Consider the following 17,215-nt stretch of genomic DNA (forward strand, 5'->3'; position numbering starts at 1 on the left):
TTGAAGAATCCTTGTGTGAAAGGTGCACTATCAAAGAAATATAACATGAAGATGGCAATTTTGAATCTGGAAAATGTTATATATAGGTTAACGCTGTCAATTAGAAATGGAGTATGGAAAAAGCTATGTCCTGAAGCAGTGTACAGTATGATTTTTATGGCTTCTAACAAATAATTAGTGACAGAAATTTGACAGCTATCGCTGTTTTGGCTAAGAGAGCAGTATTTCAAGAAGTGGATGAAAAGGTTGTCATAAAGTCTTAGGCTCAAAACCAAGATCTCACAAATGAGGAGTTGGTTTTATTACAGTTACAGAATAGTCTAAAAAAATGTGTAACAAACGTAGAGTGAAAAAGTGAAAGAATCTAACATACAAAAATTATTAGAGCTTTTACCTTAATCAACAATGCACCAGTTTTTGTACAAAAATGTGACATTAATTGTGATAAGATCTCACATTTAAATTTAATTTACAGGATACAATGAGAGGTTATAAAGAGCCTGTGAGAAAAAATCACTCAAGAAAAAGCAATCATGGATATTTTTACTTTCTAACCATCAGCCATTAATTTGTTGCCAAAAATTAAGACATATTTACTAACCTAAAAGATTAATTGTTAGAAAACATTCCTACTCTTTCTTCCTGCATTTCATCACTGAATCCAGACTTGTCTGCCACCTCTGCTTCTCCCACCAATCCTGCCTCCTTAGCACCACTCCAACAGCCCATCACACGACCTAAAAGCCCTCTACCAAAGTCATTTTGTCTCACTACTTCTGTCGTTGCTGTTAAACTAAGTTACTAGTACGCAGTAAAACTATCAACAATAGGCTTACTTACAGCTTATTTACGTTTCCTTGCTTTCATTCATAGTAAGTGCAATTAAGCAGCAAGGCACCACACAAAAATTTTTCCAATTTGACTTCTTAGTGCATTGGTCCCTCAACTTAACAGACAGTTCAGGGATCTCGTCTCTAAATAAGCAACAAAACATGTTAAATAATGAAGACCCCAAGACTCAGTAGTATGGGCTACACAATACCCCCAGCCAATCATAAGAAAATCTGTCTCATCTTTTCTACCCTCTCTTGTAATGTATCATAACAAGAGGAGGGTCTTGTAAACTCTTAAATTCAGTAATGAATGCAACAAAACAAATAAGAATAAAAGGTGAGAGAATTCACATTGTGTACTGCATGCGTTTGTGCGTGTGCATTTGTTTGCAAATTTTTTACTGAGTACTGTATGTATCTACCGTTTTACATTGCAATGTGTGTGTGTGTGTGTGTGTGTGTAAGCAGGGCTTATTTATTATGAAAAAAATCTATGGTCAGGATATTGCGTGTATAAAGAAAAAGTAGGTCTGGCAGCAGCAAATGAGGTGACAGGTTAAGTAACTGTTCAAAAACATCAGTAAGATATTCAAATGTATTATATATGACTTTTTATGTATTTTATTACTTTAAGACCTTATACTTTAATATTCGATATATATATTTCTGCACAAAACAAACCAGCACTTTCATACATAAACTTTCCATCTAACACTGAAAAGGGCAATGTTAGACTCAAGTCAAACTTTGATTGGAATCACAGGTGATCAGCAAAGTAACGCTGTTTGAAAACATGGATGACATTACAAAACTTTAAAAGTAATTTTATCGTGATTTGCTGCATTATTCAACCTTTTCTAATCTAATATCTATATATATTTTGCACACATTAAACTAATACTTTAATGCACAAACTTTCCACTTAACACTGAAATATACAATATTAAGCTCAAGTCTGAGTCAATCAAAAATCCTAAGATTAAAAGAATGTCAATCATTTTTACATCATCACTTTTGGATTCGCATTACAGGTGCATTGTTTATAAATACATCCTTTTTTTATAAAAAATATAGCAGCATTTATATTTGAATTGAACTTTACAGAATCTGTATGTGTTATTCATTGTTAATTAAGAACTACAGTACAATACTATAAGTTGAGAATTCCTTTTCCAAGAAAATAAAAATGATTATACAATACCGATGTGTATGCAATGAATTTATCAGAAACATACTTGAAATTAACTTTCTTCTTAACCCTTAAACGCCGAGCCTCTATTTACAAAAGTGTCTGCCATATGCCAGCGGGGTTTGGGAGTTAGCGCCGAAGAGAAAAAAAAGTTTTTTTCAAAAAATCACAGCACGCTTAGTTTTTAAGATTAAGAGTTCATTTTTGGCTCCTTTTTTTGTTATTGCCTGAAGTTTAGTATGCAACCATCACAAATGAAAAAGTATCATTATCATATATAAATATTGGAATATATGACAGCGCAAAAAAAAATTTCATATATAATTGTATACAAATCGCGCTGTGAGCAAAACGGTTAAAGCTAATGAGTTATTTTTTTTCGTTGTATTGTACACTAAATTGCGATGATTTTGGTATATAACAAATTGTAAAACGATCAAAGCAACTCAAAGAAAATATTACCATAAAATGATGCATGAATTCGTAACGTGCGGACGTAAAAAAAGTTTTTTTTCAAAAATTCACCATAAATCATATTATTGTGCTAGAGACTTCCAGTTTGTTGCAAAATGACGGTAATTGATTGAATATTACTCTAATGTAAGTGTTTTAGCTTACAATTGCAGTTTTCGACCATTTCGGTCGAGTTAAAGTTGACCGAAGGTCGAATTTTTTCTATTTATCGTGATTTATAAGAAATACTCGTATTTCAAAACTGAAAAACGCTACAACCATGAGCTATTTTTTGTTGCATTCTAAATGAAATTCCGCACATTTTCATGTATAACACTTTATGTAACGCATAGTAGAAAACGGTGCAAAAATTACGACAAGGTGCTAAAGAAATTCTGAGATTTTCAGCAGAGTTAGCGTGCGCGGAGGTAAGGAAAAAGTTTTTTCAAAAATTCACCATAAATCGAAATGTTGTGCTAGAGACTTCCCGTTTGTTGCAAAACTAAGGGAAATGATTGAATGTTACTAGAATGTAAGAGTATTAGCTTACAATTGCATTTTTCGACCATTTCGGTCGAGTCAAAGTTGACCAAAGGTTTAAATTTTGGCACTTATCGTGATTTATATGAAAATATTTCAAAACTGATAAAAGCTACAACCATGAGTTATTTTTTGTTGTATTCTACATTAAATTGCGCACATTTTCATGTATAACACTTTATGTAACGCCTAATAGAAAACGGTGCGAAAATTACGACAAGGTGACTAAAGAAATTCTGAGATTTTCAGCAGAGTTAGTGCGCACGGAGGTAAGGAAAAAGATTTTTTCAAAAATTCACCATAAATCGAAATGTTGTGCTAGAGACTTCCCGTTTGATGCAAAATGAAGGTAAATGATTGAATGTTACTAAAATGTAAGAGTTTTAGCTTACAATTGCATTTTTCGACCATTTCGGTCGAGTTAAAGTTGACCGTACGTTTAAATTTTGGCACTTATCGTTATTTATATGAAAATATTTCAAAACTGATAAAAGCTACAACCATGAGTTACTTTTTGTTGTATTCTACATGAAATCGCCCACATTGTCATGTATAACAGACACTTTATGTAACGCCTAACAGAGAACGGTGCAAAAATTATGACAAGGTGCCTAAAGAAATTCTGAGATTTTCAGCAGAGTTAGCGTGCGCGGAGGGAAGGAAAACGTTTTTTTCAAAAATTCACCATAAATCGAAATGTTGTGCTAGAGACTTCCCGTTTGATGCAAAATGAAGGTAAATGATTGAATGTTACTAGAATGTAAGAGTTTTAGCTTACAATTGCATTTTTCGACCATTTCGGTCGAGTTAAAGTTGACCGTAGGTTTAAATTTTGGCACTTATCGTGATTTATATGAAAATATTTCAAAACTGATAAAAGCTACAACCATGAGTTACTTTTTGTTGTATTCTACATGAAATCGCCCACATTGTCATGTATAACAGACACTTTATGTAACGCCTAATAGAGAACGGTGCAAAAATTATGACAAGGTGACTAAAGAAATTCTGAGATTTTCAGCAGAGTTAGCGTGCGCGGAGGGAAGGAAAACGTTTTTTTCAAAAATTCACCATAAATCGAAATGTTGTGCTAGAGACTTCCCGTTTGTTGCAAAATGAAGGTAAATGATTGAATGTTACTAGAATGTAAGAGTTTTAGCTTACAATTGCATTTTTCGACCATTTCGGTCGAGTCAAAGTTGACCGTAGGTTTAAATTTTGGCACTTATCGTGATTTATATGAAAATATTTCAAAACTGATAAAAGCTACAACCATGAGTTATTTTTTGTTGTATTCTACATGAAATTGCACACATTTTCATGTCTAACACTTTATGTAACGCCTAATAGAAAACGGTGCAAAAAATTACGACAAGGTGACTGAAGAAATTCCGAGATTTTCAGCAGAGTTAGCGTGAACAGAGGGAAGGAAAACTTTTTTTCAAAAATTCACCATAAATCGAAATATTGTGCCAGAGACTTCTCCGTTTGTTGCAAAATGAAGGTAAATGATTGAATATTACTAGAATGTTAGATTTTTTGCTTACAAAAATTTTTCGAATTTCGGTCGATCAAAGTTGACCGTATATTTTAATTTTGTATTATCGTGATTTATATAAAATATTTCAAAACTGATAAAGCTACAACCATGATATATTTTTATTATATATATATATATAAATTGCATATATATTTTATGCATAACACTTTATGTAACGCCTAATATAAAACGGTGCAAAAATTATACAAGGTGACTATAAGAAATGCCAGGATTTTCAGCAGAGTTAGCATTCTTCAGAGGGAAGGAAAACGTGTTTTTTAAAATTCACCATAAATCGAAATATTGTGCTTTTGAAGGACTTTTCGTTTGTTGGCAAAATGAAGGTAAATGATTGAATAGTCTAGACTGTTAGATTTTTTGCCTGACATCGCGTTTTTCGACCCATATAGCGGTTTCATGTATCATACCCACCCAATGCCCTTTCTTCCCAGCAGCGAATTTGTTGCGCTGGTAATATTTCAAAATGTGAGATGTTTGTTATGTTTTTAGAAGGTGTTGTAGTGGCTTTGTTTTGTGTGTGTATTTGTGCTTTTTCCCATTTTTGTATGGGGTAGTCTGTAACACTTTGCTTTTTTAAAAACCTATCCGTCGGCATATATAATTAATGACACACGGATAGCAAAAGTGTGTTTCTTTGATCAGTCGGCCCGACCCAGCGCCACAGACCCCCGGCTGCTGCTTATATATATATATTTGCTATATACTTTTATTATATTATATAATATATATATATAAATGATATGATTGTTATAGATATGTATATATATTTTTATATATATATATTTATTTATATATATTATATATAATATATATATATAATGATATATATATATATATATTTTGTATTATATATTTATATATATAATATATTATATATATATTAATTATATATAATAATTATTTATATATATATATATATATATATATATATATTGATATATATATATAATATAATATATATATACGGCGCCCCGTTTAAGGTTCCGTTCTGCGGCTCAGAACCCGAAAATCGCAGAAAGCTGGAACATCGTCGAAAATCGTCAAAAATCATAAGAAAACCTTACTTTTAATGCTCTATGCATTGAAAATGATGTAAACTGTATTATTATTGAGTTTATATATCAAAAAAACTTCAAATTATGATTATTCTGCCATTTTGGGGCCATATTTCTTCCGTGGATATATATATATATATATATATATATAACATATATATATAAGCCAGGAAATAATTTCTGATGAATATATTTGAAAAGCGCCATATATATAACGCAAGTCGGAACCGTCAGAACCGGGATATATATATATATATATATATATATATATATATATATATATATATATATATATATATATATATATATATATATATATATATATATATACACACACACACACCAGATTCATACATACATACACACACATATATATATATTATATATTTTTTTTATTTTGGTACGAATACATAACTAAAAGGAATGCAGGTGAAAAACTTTTTTTTTTCATAAAACAAAATAATATACAAAACACCAATAAATACAGATATATAAAAACTAATAATAAATATAAAATTAAATATAAAATCAATGCAGAATACTCACTCATAATCCTGACTCTTCGTTTTATTCTTGTTTTCTCCCTCCTCCATTGAAGAGTCTTGCATTTTTTTCCTCTCGACATGACGAGGTACAGGTGGGGGAGGGAGACACACGCGCTTACTGCAGATGGGCCGCCCTTCAGTGGTCCGCTGCACCCTCCGGTGTCCCTCGGATAGGCGCACTCCAATATATGACCGCAGTGTGGTATTTGCGGTCACACTCCCCGATCCTGCAAAGTGCTACCTTGCAGGTGTGACAGACGAACCGGGTGTCTCTTCTTCTGCCATTCATATGGCACACCCGGCACCGTTTCTGCTTACGCCCTAGGGGCTCCAGTGTGTGATCCCCTGCCTGCAGCCGACACACAGGGTCCACTACCCGACGGGACATTGGAATGTGAAGGAGGGCGGCAGCAAGGACAGGGACAGCAGGGGCGGTGGCATCAGCAGGGTCGGCATCATCAAGGGCAGCAGCAGCAAGGGCGGCGTCGGCAGGAGCAGAACGACCGAGGTTGGCCCTCCTAGCAACATCTGCCCTATCCTCTCAGGGCAGGGGGGCGGTGTTGGAAGGCCACTCCTCAGGCTTAAAGTTTATGAGGGTATTCCCGGCCACCTCGAGAAACTGGATGTGGGACAACCTCCGGGTGTCAAAATTATACCCACAGTAGAGGATGTAGGCATTCTGGAGGGCCAACTGAAGGAGGTATTTGAGCAGCTTCTGTGTCCACCTCCTGGTTCTCCTAGGGATAATACTGGATGAGTTGATCACAGAGATCAACTCCTCCCATGTGCCTATTGTAGTGCCCAATGACGGTAGGCCATTGGACACGAAACTCCTCATATGTAACTCGGCCCTGCCGACGTGTCTTCTTCCGCTGAACGACCTCTTCTTGGATGGGCTCATGACTGGTTGTAATCATGGGCACGAGTCGGACCATCCTTCCAACAGATGACAAAGACATCTCCCTTCCGCCGCCACTCTGGCTCTCCTCTTGCCAGATGTTGCGGCTGGCTAGCGAACCTCTTGAGGACATTCGGGGCCCCGCACACCAACCGAAGGGTACCACTGACGTGCACACCTGCTTCATACAGTTCCTGGGCAGGGCTACCGAGTTATAATAATTATCCATAAACAGGTGGTATCCCTGGTTACAGAAACAATCCCCAAGACCGAAGACAGTGTCACGCAGCATGGAGAAGACCCCGGAATATACAGAGAAGTCCACGACGTATCCAGTGTTGGATTCCGTAATAAAAAATAACTTCACACCATATTTCTTTGGCTTCTTGGGGTTGTACACTTTTATGCTTAGACGCCCTTTGTATGGCATCGTACCCTCATCCAAAGAAAGGTTCTTGGAAGGAACCACGAGAAACTGGCACCGTTCACGAATGTAGTCCAACACTGGGCGGACTAAGATGAGGCGATCTGGGTTATTCCAGGGTATGGCCCTTCGGTTGAAGGCATTGAAATACCTGTCCAACGCCAGGAAACTATCATGGGGCATAATGCCGGGCACATTGGGCGTACTTAAAAAAAAAAAAATTCTGCCTCCAATATTGCCTGACGTCGGCAGCAGGCATCATTCCAAAGAAAATGTGGAGCCCCAAAAAATGCATCATGTCTGTGAGGTTGCAGTCCCGCCAGCGATACAACAACGTTGTCTGCAGTTCCTCACAGCAGTACAGTACTGAGCGTAATCCGCTATCTCTACAACGAGGTGTTCCAGCAATTCCCGCACAAGGAAGAGCTGAATGAACCCCAGTGCAGTGAGAGGCACAGGGACGGTCAGTCCAGGTGCTGCCCTGAATGGGTGCGTGTTAGGTGGGGTGGGGTCCTCCAAACACCCTTCATCACTTTTAGATGAACGGCCTTCACTTAAGCTGCCGTGACGTTGCGATCTTCTACGGGCCCGTGCGCGGGCACAACTTCGCACTCCCACCCTCCCCACTGGCCCATCTCCCTCACTTTCACCATCACTTTCTGTCTCGTCCCCACCAGCCACAATCGGTGCCTCCTCCTCCTCCTCCTCAGACTCTCCCTCATAAGCACCGAAACCACTGAACTCCAGTTCACTTTCATGCTCTGGCTCTCGTACGGACATTGGGGGCAAATACTCGTCATCACTGACATCGGGCGTGATGTCCTCGTCACTAGATGACCAACTGCCATCAAAATGAGGACTTTCCACCTGCTCTCGATCGAGCTCCAACAAGTACTCATCAATGTCCTTTTGTTGGAGGCCTCCCAAATGCTTATGAATGCCCCTCAGGACACCCCGATGCTTCCTAGGGGTCGTAAAAGGCACAGGATGTGGTCCTTGGTCCCTTTCGGCCACACGTGGCCGCACAACACGGCGTTGAAAAGCTGGGTCACCTTGGGTGCTTGGTCCCTCTCCAGCATCCAAATCTAAAACTTGCCTCACACGCTCACTACCAACAGGCAATACGCGCCTTTCACGGTCCTGACGACGTTGGGACATCTCTGCAAATGTCCTATTGCGTCACAAATATGCTAACACTCGCACAAGTTCTGCAAAACACGAATGTGTCGAGAAATCGCTCTCCGCAGATGCGTCGCTGATGCTTTGTAGTGCAAGAAGAAAGAAATTCACGCATGTGCAGCTGGGTCACGCTTGTAAACAAAACAACAGCATGATCCGTGAACTCCCAGCATCCCTCAAAGCGCATGATTTAAAATCTTTCGCAAACTAGGCCTATAACTATTTTTCTGCGAATATTTAAAAAAACTTTTTGTAATTGACGTATTTTACGTCCACTTGGCACCCGACAGACAATTTTTGTCAACTTAAAATACGTCCAGTCAGCGTTTAAGGGTTAAGGCCAACAAATAAAAGAATTAGTCATTTTATAAATGAGAATATTAATACAGTAATCAAACCTTAGCAATAGTAGTCTGATTACAGATTCATTCATATCAAAAAGAAAAATGCAGCACAGCAGACACACCCAGAGAATAATTCAGCTAAAACACACCTGCGCCATGTCACCATGAAGGCAAGTATCAGTTGCATTTGTTATGTTTAGCAAGCTTACTTAATCATTCCATTAAGTATGAAATGTGGTTTTTATTTTTCCGAACTTTCACATACCTGATAGTAGGTGACAAATTCTGATGAATTTAAATCTGTTAACGTGAGGTTTCAGTGTAATTACAACTTCAACAGTAAATGAATAATTTTGTAAGAATAAATCATCTTTGTAACAAAAGCTAAACCTATAAGTGATACTGCAGCTGCAATTTATGACTAAACATGAATCCTTAATGACTTTAGCAGAAAACCTAACCACAACTTCCACTGTTAACCCTTCCATACAGAAACATTCAAAACCACTTTTAAACTGAGTAATTGAAATGAAAACTAAATTAGGTCCATGATGAAGAAGTCATGATAATGAAACAAATGGTACAAGAAGAAAATGAATATAAACAAAAGGTTAACGTGTCAGTCACTACATAACACATGCCACATGCACCAGAGTAAGATAGAACAATATTAAACACGATACTGTACAGTACTTTGATGATATAAGGAAGTAAGGGTAGTCTATAATAAAAACGGGAGCTCTACATATGGCTAATAAGAAAGAGCTAAATCAATAATAAGAGCACTACAACTAAATAGTGATGTTTATAAGAAATACTAAATACTACAAAATAAAAATTTAAAAAAATAGTAAAACATGAAATCAGACTGGGGAAACTACCCAGCGGCTTTGACAAAGAACTACATACCTAGTGAATGAACTATAGCGGTGAATGAACTGTAGCTACTGGAGGAAGGATACAAGTTAATATTTACAGTTCATTACTGGTTTATCACTATGCTTAGGTTTAATACCTGTAAAGGGTAAGACAGCTGGTGGCACATATAAACATACAATCATAAGGAAATCTGAATTCCATGAAACATCTACATTACTTAATATAAGTACTGAATATAAAACAAAACACTAAAATTAATGCATACAGAAATTAAATAAAACTAGATAAATAAAAAACCAACAGAGATACAGTATAAATGTAAAATTTCTTATAAAACAATTTACATTATTGACACTAATTTGTAATAATCACATTAAATGACTAGTAATACTAGAAGAATTAATTAAAATATATTACATATACCAAAGTTAAACTTACGTATATGTGACTTTTTATACTCAATCATTTAAAAACTTCTTGGGTAGCCACATAGGAAATTCATTTTACATACATGTAGTTTATTAATAAAATACCCATTTTATCCTAAAACAGGATCAAGCGTTAATGTCAAAATGACCCTAAATTCGAACTAGACCAATGTAAAATTACCATTTCTCAATAAAAATTCGGACTAGACCGATGTAAAATTACCATTTCTCAGTAAAAATCCTGAAATCCTATAAACAAGGTGGCTATATGACATAGGTTGGTGAACAAGTAACCACAAATACCTATTTAAACACGCCAAGGAAGCAGCCACTAGACTCTCAATGGTGAGGGAGATTGGTAAGTTGCCTCATAATAGAATCACTGGCCGTTAACTTCCCTTGCATTTCAGTTTGCATGGTAACTTGCTTCTTATCTAACTTGAACAAGATTTTTCAGCAAATAAAATGTTTACACATGGCAACCAACTTATAGCAAATTACTTACACACTTGACTTACCTTTCTACGTGCCTTGAGTGAAAGAACCCTAAAAAAAGGACTCCTTAGTACCCACAACACTCAAAAAACGACTCCTTAGTACCCACAACACTCAAAAAACAGGAATAACATCACAAACAAAATGTATACTGAAGACAAAATGAAGAGTAAATGGCCAAGAAGAAGTTTCAAAGACATCTAGGAACTGCTCCTCATTTCAATTTCCAGTTCTTTAATGTTTTCTAAATATTCTCTTCCCTAAGAATGTAATCTGCATTATATCTTCCTTCTTAAGTTCAATCATCACATACAGCATACCTTGAACTTACAAATAAACAATCATAATTACTAAGAAAAATCATTCAATCACATAATGAAAATACCTGAAGACTTCCTTGACGAATGCTTTCATGTAATGTAATTTGTTGACTGTATGGAGAGTGATGGGGGCATCGGGATCAACATGTGTCATAATTTCTTGATACAAGCGATCCTGTGCTTTTGGGTTTAGTGCCAGGCAGTGCAGGTTACCAAGGAGAGTGGGTGCTGTCTGTAACACAAAATTATCAACAAATATCAGTTTACTTATTATCACTATAACAATCAAAAGATATTCATTAACATAATTACAGTATACAAAAGACTACCATAAAATCATAAAAAATAAAGGATAACAGATTAATGACACATTCATTTTCCATATACTGTACTATATCTTATTAACTATTCCACATCTTATTTATCACAAACCCACTCACCTAAAATGACAAAACTTTAAAAGTAATCAGCATTTTCCTAGGCATACAAACTGAAGCCTTTCACTTATGGAATATCCTACAGTGTATGCACTGGACTGGCTGTTAACTAACAGGGAGGGTAACCAAGTGGAGATGGGGAGAGAGAGGGGGTTATCCACACACTCCTACCGACTCCATCCACTGTTCCTTTAGCAGTAGAAAAATGTAGCCGAGTGGTTGAGATGAATCAAACATATATGAAATGCTATGGATTGTATACCTAGGAAAAATGTAAATTACCTTAAAAATTTGTCATTTGTTCCTACAGGGATAAATACAAACCCTACGCCTTTCACATATGGACACTCACCCCTTACGTGGGAGGTAGTGCCTGTGGCAGAGGATGAGTACCCACCAGGGGAGCCCAGTGACCTACTACAACTTGCAAAGCAAAGTAGCAAAAGAAACACTGCTACTTCACCTCACTACAGAAGGGGCCACTCTCAGCAGCTACTGCCTTTTTTCTTTCCTCTGCCTTCTCTTTTTGGTTATTCCTGAAAGGTGGGCCAAAAGATAGAAGGGGCTGTGTCCTGTCAGGGTTTCTGGGACTGAGTCTTCCTCTGAAACCCTCAACGTCAAAGATTTTATGGCACCTGACATACCTGCTAGATGTGCTCTGCTTCCCTTCGATGGCTTGAAGGTGGCCACCTGTGCGATAAAGGTGTTTCAGGGATCTTCCTTTTCATTTTCATGGCCACTTCCACTTTCCCAAGGGAAAAGTAAAATTGTGACCCTAAGAATGCACCACTTCATAATGGGCATAAGCTCTTGTGTGTCACCTGTTTTGACACCAGAGAGAGGACATTCCCTTCTATGAAGAATTAAAGTGGCCAAAATATTGCATTGGTGACTTGGTGGGCTAAAAAGTGAGTGCCTTGCTACCTGAAACTACCAAACACCTCACCTAATACCAGACTTCTGCAAGGAGCTCTTTCATCTTCAAAGTAGTGATAGCACACTGCCAAAGGTTCAGCCAAGAGGTGGCGTGAACTGCAGACATGATCACCAATTTCAAGTTTTTCACCTCGGTGAAGTTAAAGGAGAGCCCCTGTGAACAAAGTATCTCAAGAGGTATGTTGGTATGTTACTGTATTTGTGGGATGACAACGCTGGATCGACTTGAAGTGAGTGTCCTACGAACCTTACATGAGTAATAGTTCTGCCTGGTCAGAGGAAGGTTAAGTAGTTTACCCAATCTGCTGGCTGCAAGTGAACTGTCTGACCCACAGATCAGGTAATTCACCATGGCCAAAACTTCATGATACTGTATAACTCTGACCACTGTAACCATGCCGAAGGTCTCACCTCCAGGGTGGAACCAACCACCCTCGAGGATGAAATCATTGGCAAAGTTTACGCTGTGGTCACCTCTCCGAGATCATTAAGCTCACGTATGAGCATAATAACCTTTTGCAACCATGGCTCCAGATCAGCAGGAAGAGCCTCCAGGGTTGCGGTTCCCTCAGTGCCCTAAGGCTCTCCTACCACACAGGCACCCACTGCCTCCAAGGGGGTGGGGTGGTGTCTGATACTGTATTTGCTCCTGTCCTGCCAAAGGAGTGGCCTTCAGAGGTGACAGGCAAAGAGAAAATGTCGGAATACAGCCCAAGGGAGCCCCTACCAAGGAGTCTGCGGAGGGGTCAGATTGGGGGTGGGGCTAAGAACGTGGAGGGGACCATGTGGCAGCAATGCTATGGTCAGCCTCCTCCTGGGGTCGAGGCAAAAGAAGAGTACAGAAAAAGGAAGGGGCTGGAGGTCTCTTTTGGGAGCAGGAGTGGCCCCACTTTGTCAGGGGAGAAGGTGCACACCCAGAATGAGGTAAAAGCAAACGAGCTCTCTTACAGGAACCCACAGAAAAGCAATAAGGGAAGCCCCATCTACTCCTGTACTGCTGTAAGAGCAGGTGACCAAGAGCAATGAGGGGAGCAAGAGGGCCATGTATGTCCAAGAACGGTCGTGAGAGTCACTGGGAGAATGATTTATTCACGAGGAAGTCCTGGCCTGAGAAAGAAACAGGGAGCAGGGAGGCCAGGTTTAGGCAGCACCTTCCCAATGTGACTCCAAAGGGGCACAGGGGAAGCCTATCAGAGTGAGGGTGAGAACAGACACTGCCACTCTACCTTCTTAGGCATTCTATGCCTCCTACCACAGTGCTCCCACTGGGAAGCAGACGAAGCATCACATTCTTCACAGGGTAGATGATGACATGTATGTTCCCTGCCCCTATATGAAGCACACAAAGAATGAGGAGCTACCACAATGGAAGATATGAATCAGTTACAAGGACAATCATGACCTTTGCAGTGGTGTTTGTCGTGTTTATTCTTAATGTGAGAGAACACATGAGGCCAAACACAACAAAAAACAAATAAGAACACTAAAAACTCAATAAAACACAGATATGCAGTGTCACAAAAGAAATAATGCAACGGATAAGGGTACTCAGCCAGTCCATAACGGGTAAGGGAAGAGAGCGACTCAAGGCCTCCAAATTGTAACAAGGCTGAAGGAACAATGGATGGCATCGGTACAAGAGCTTAGGTAACCCCCTCTCTCCCCATCTCCACCAGGTTACCCTCCTAGCTAGTCAGTTCACAACTGATCCAGTGCATGCACTGTAGGATACTCCATATAGGAATGACATAGCATTTCTACCCCCATAGGAACAAATACTTGATTGTGCAACAGGTATCTGGTACAGGAACCAAATGTTACAAAAAAGAACAGTTGCACCAAACAACATGGCCAACTCCCTATTGTTCAAGGAACTTACCAATGCTCCCCATTTTAATGTGCACCTGATTTGAAGGTGGGTGTCCAGCCTTTCTCAAAGATTTTTTTTGTGTCTTGCCACCAGCCTGTTATAGTAAACAACCTGCATTCACAGGGGATGCATTCCAGACACCCTCGCAAATTGTTAATATCTGCAAATACTTAGAGCAACCCCCGCCCTCTCCTGTAAAAATGCTTATAACTGCCTATCCTGAAAGTTCAAATACCAAATGTATACTTAAAGAATCATCCTACATCAAATATACCTTAAATTATTATTGTATTAATCTTTGAAATTATATTATTAATATCATCTCAAAGTCATCTTAAACATTAGTACCTTAAAAATATATACATACATACTTCTAACCCTTGTGCTGGCACAGGCAAGAGAGAGAGAGAGAGAGAGAGAGAGAGAGAGAGAGAGAGAGAGAGAGAGAGAGAGAGAGAGAGAGAGATTTATCTCTTTAATCTCTTGAGGAATGTTAATCCATTTTTCTTTAAACAACCGACAACAAAAAAATTTATATGCTTGTTTTTTGTCTTCCAAAGACGCATTACCTTTAATAGATATTTTTAAAACACAAAATGCACACACAAAGTGTGCATATGACTCAAATTAGCAGTATCTTTCCTGGAGAGAGAGAGAGAGAGAGAGAGAGAGAGAGAGAGAGAGAGAGAGAGAGAGAGAGAGAGAGAGAGCTGAACTAAGTATCTATTTATCTATCTATCTATTTCTCACATTCTTCCCTTTGGAGAGAGAGAGAGAGAGAGAGAGAGAGAGAGAGAGAGAGAGAGAGAGAGAGAGAGAGAGAGAGAGAGAGAGAAATTGATTTGACCATGTTGTGGCAACATATATTTTTAGAGGGTACATTTTACGATAAAATAATGATTTTCAGCACTAATTTTCAAATATTAATATTAACTTTATTAAATAATAACATTAAATAATAATAATAATAATTCTTTCTCTCTCTCTCTCTAAAGACGAGAGAATTTTTATGGTACGTTTATTTCTTTTGTATGATAAATAAATGATTTACCTGATACTGTAATAAGTACTAATTTTCAAATATAATAATAATAATAATAATAATAATAATAATAATAATAATAATAATAATAATAATAATAATAATATACTGTAATTACAACATTTATGCATTTCTGTAGTAAGTTATGAAAAATGTTAAACAAACAAATTTCAACCCCCAATTTTTCAGAACTCATGGGGAGGGTGAACCTGTCAAATGTAATTTGACAAATTTGACAGGTTCACCCTTGGCCCCGAGCTCCAACTCAGGAAAAGATCGGGGTTGAAATTTATTTGTGTAAAATTTTTCATAACTTGCTACAGGAATACATAAATGTTGTAATTACAGTATATTATTATTATTATTATTATTATTATTATTATTATTATTATTATTATTATTATTATTATTATTATTATTATTATTATTATATTTGAAAATTAGTACTTATTACATTATTAGGTACATCATCTATTTATCATACAAAACAAACAACATACCCTAAAAATTCTCTTGTCTTAGAGAGAGAGAGAGAGAGAGAGAGAGAGAGAGAGAGAGAGAGAGAGAGAGAGAGAGAGAGAGAGAGAGAGAGAATAAAAAAAGAGAAATTGATTTGATCATGTTGTGGCAACACATATTTTTAGAGGGTACATTTTATGATAAAATAATTATTTTCAGCACTAATTTTCAAATATTAATATTAACTTTATTAAATAATAACATTAAATAAAAATAATAATCCTCTCTCTCTCTAAGACGAGAGAATTTTTATGGTATGTTTATTTGTTTTGTATGATAAATAAATGATTTACCTAATACTGTAATAAGTACTAATTTTGTTTTGAAATGCTCCATGTCCTGAAATGCTCTATGTCTCTATGTTTTAGAAAGGCACATTTACAGTTTGTAAACAGTACAGGTAAAATTAGATCAATTCAAAATTATCTACTATACAGTTAAAGACATACAGAGAAACAGTGCTGAAATACATAGGTTGGCTAACTTCGAACGAGAGAGAGAGAGAGAGAGAGAGAGAGAGAGAGAGAGAGAGAGAGTTGTCCTTAGAGACAGTTGTTATTACTTACTTAAGAGAGTGCAATTTTTATGAGAGAGAGAGAGACACACAGACACAGAGAGAGAGAGAGAGAGAGAGAGAGAGTTTATTTATCATACAATTAAACATACCTGTATACAAGTACCATAAAAATTCATCTCACTAGAAAGAGAGAGAGAGAGAGAGAGAGAGAGAGAGAGAGAGAGAGAGAGAGAGAGAGAGAAATTATTACTTTTAATATTTAATGTTATTTAACTTACACATAAAAAGCTTGAAAACTTACAAATTACATAAAAAAATTAAGCAAACACGTTTGCTGGGTTTCTCAGTGTTCACAAATGTTTGCGTGTCTGTGAAAAACTCGTGTATGACCATTAGTTAGGTTCCAATGAAAAATTTGTGCATCTGTGAATTCGTGCAACTTGAATCTTGCAAGTTCGAGGTATTACTGTATAAAATCAATTCCACTGATGCTGCCATCCTCTTTAACAAAAGATATTATTATTCTTATTATTATTAGTATTAGTGAATGAAATTACTGCATCAGCTGCATTTAATTTGCATAGAGTCTTCTCTATTTTTCTAATTACAGGTATAGTATTGCTTTTTCTCTGCTACTGCATCAGACGAGTAACGTTCCAATGTTATTCATCTTTAGGAGGGAAATAGTGAAAGTTCACGGACTGCACATATTCCTATATTTAAACATGGAGGACATGGTCCGTAGAGTTGT

At 37.2% G+C, this 17,215-nt stretch overlaps 1 protein-coding gene across 5 annotated transcripts in view; it reads right to left on the reverse strand.

Moving 5' to 3' along the window:
* LOC136834992 (probable cytochrome P450 CYP44) overlaps nt 1-17,215 on the reverse strand; it is a 144,239-nt gene that overhangs the window by 46,369 nt on the left and 80,655 nt on the right. For all 5 annotated transcript variants that reach the window (XM_067097987.1, XM_067097988.1, XM_067097985.1 and 2 more), the window contains one exon: nt 11,209-11,375. In XM_067097987.1, the coding sequence (XP_066954088.1) occupies nt 11,209-11,375 (167 nt within the window). The remainder of the gene's footprint in view (nt 1-11,208; nt 11,376-17,215) is intronic.

Source organism: Macrobrachium rosenbergii, chromosome 54 (genome assembly GCF_040412425.1).
Source record: "Macrobrachium rosenbergii isolate ZJJX-2024 chromosome 54, ASM4041242v1, whole genome shotgun sequence".
NCBI classification, from domain to species: domain Eukaryota; kingdom Metazoa; phylum Arthropoda; class Malacostraca; order Decapoda; family Palaemonidae; genus Macrobrachium; species Macrobrachium rosenbergii.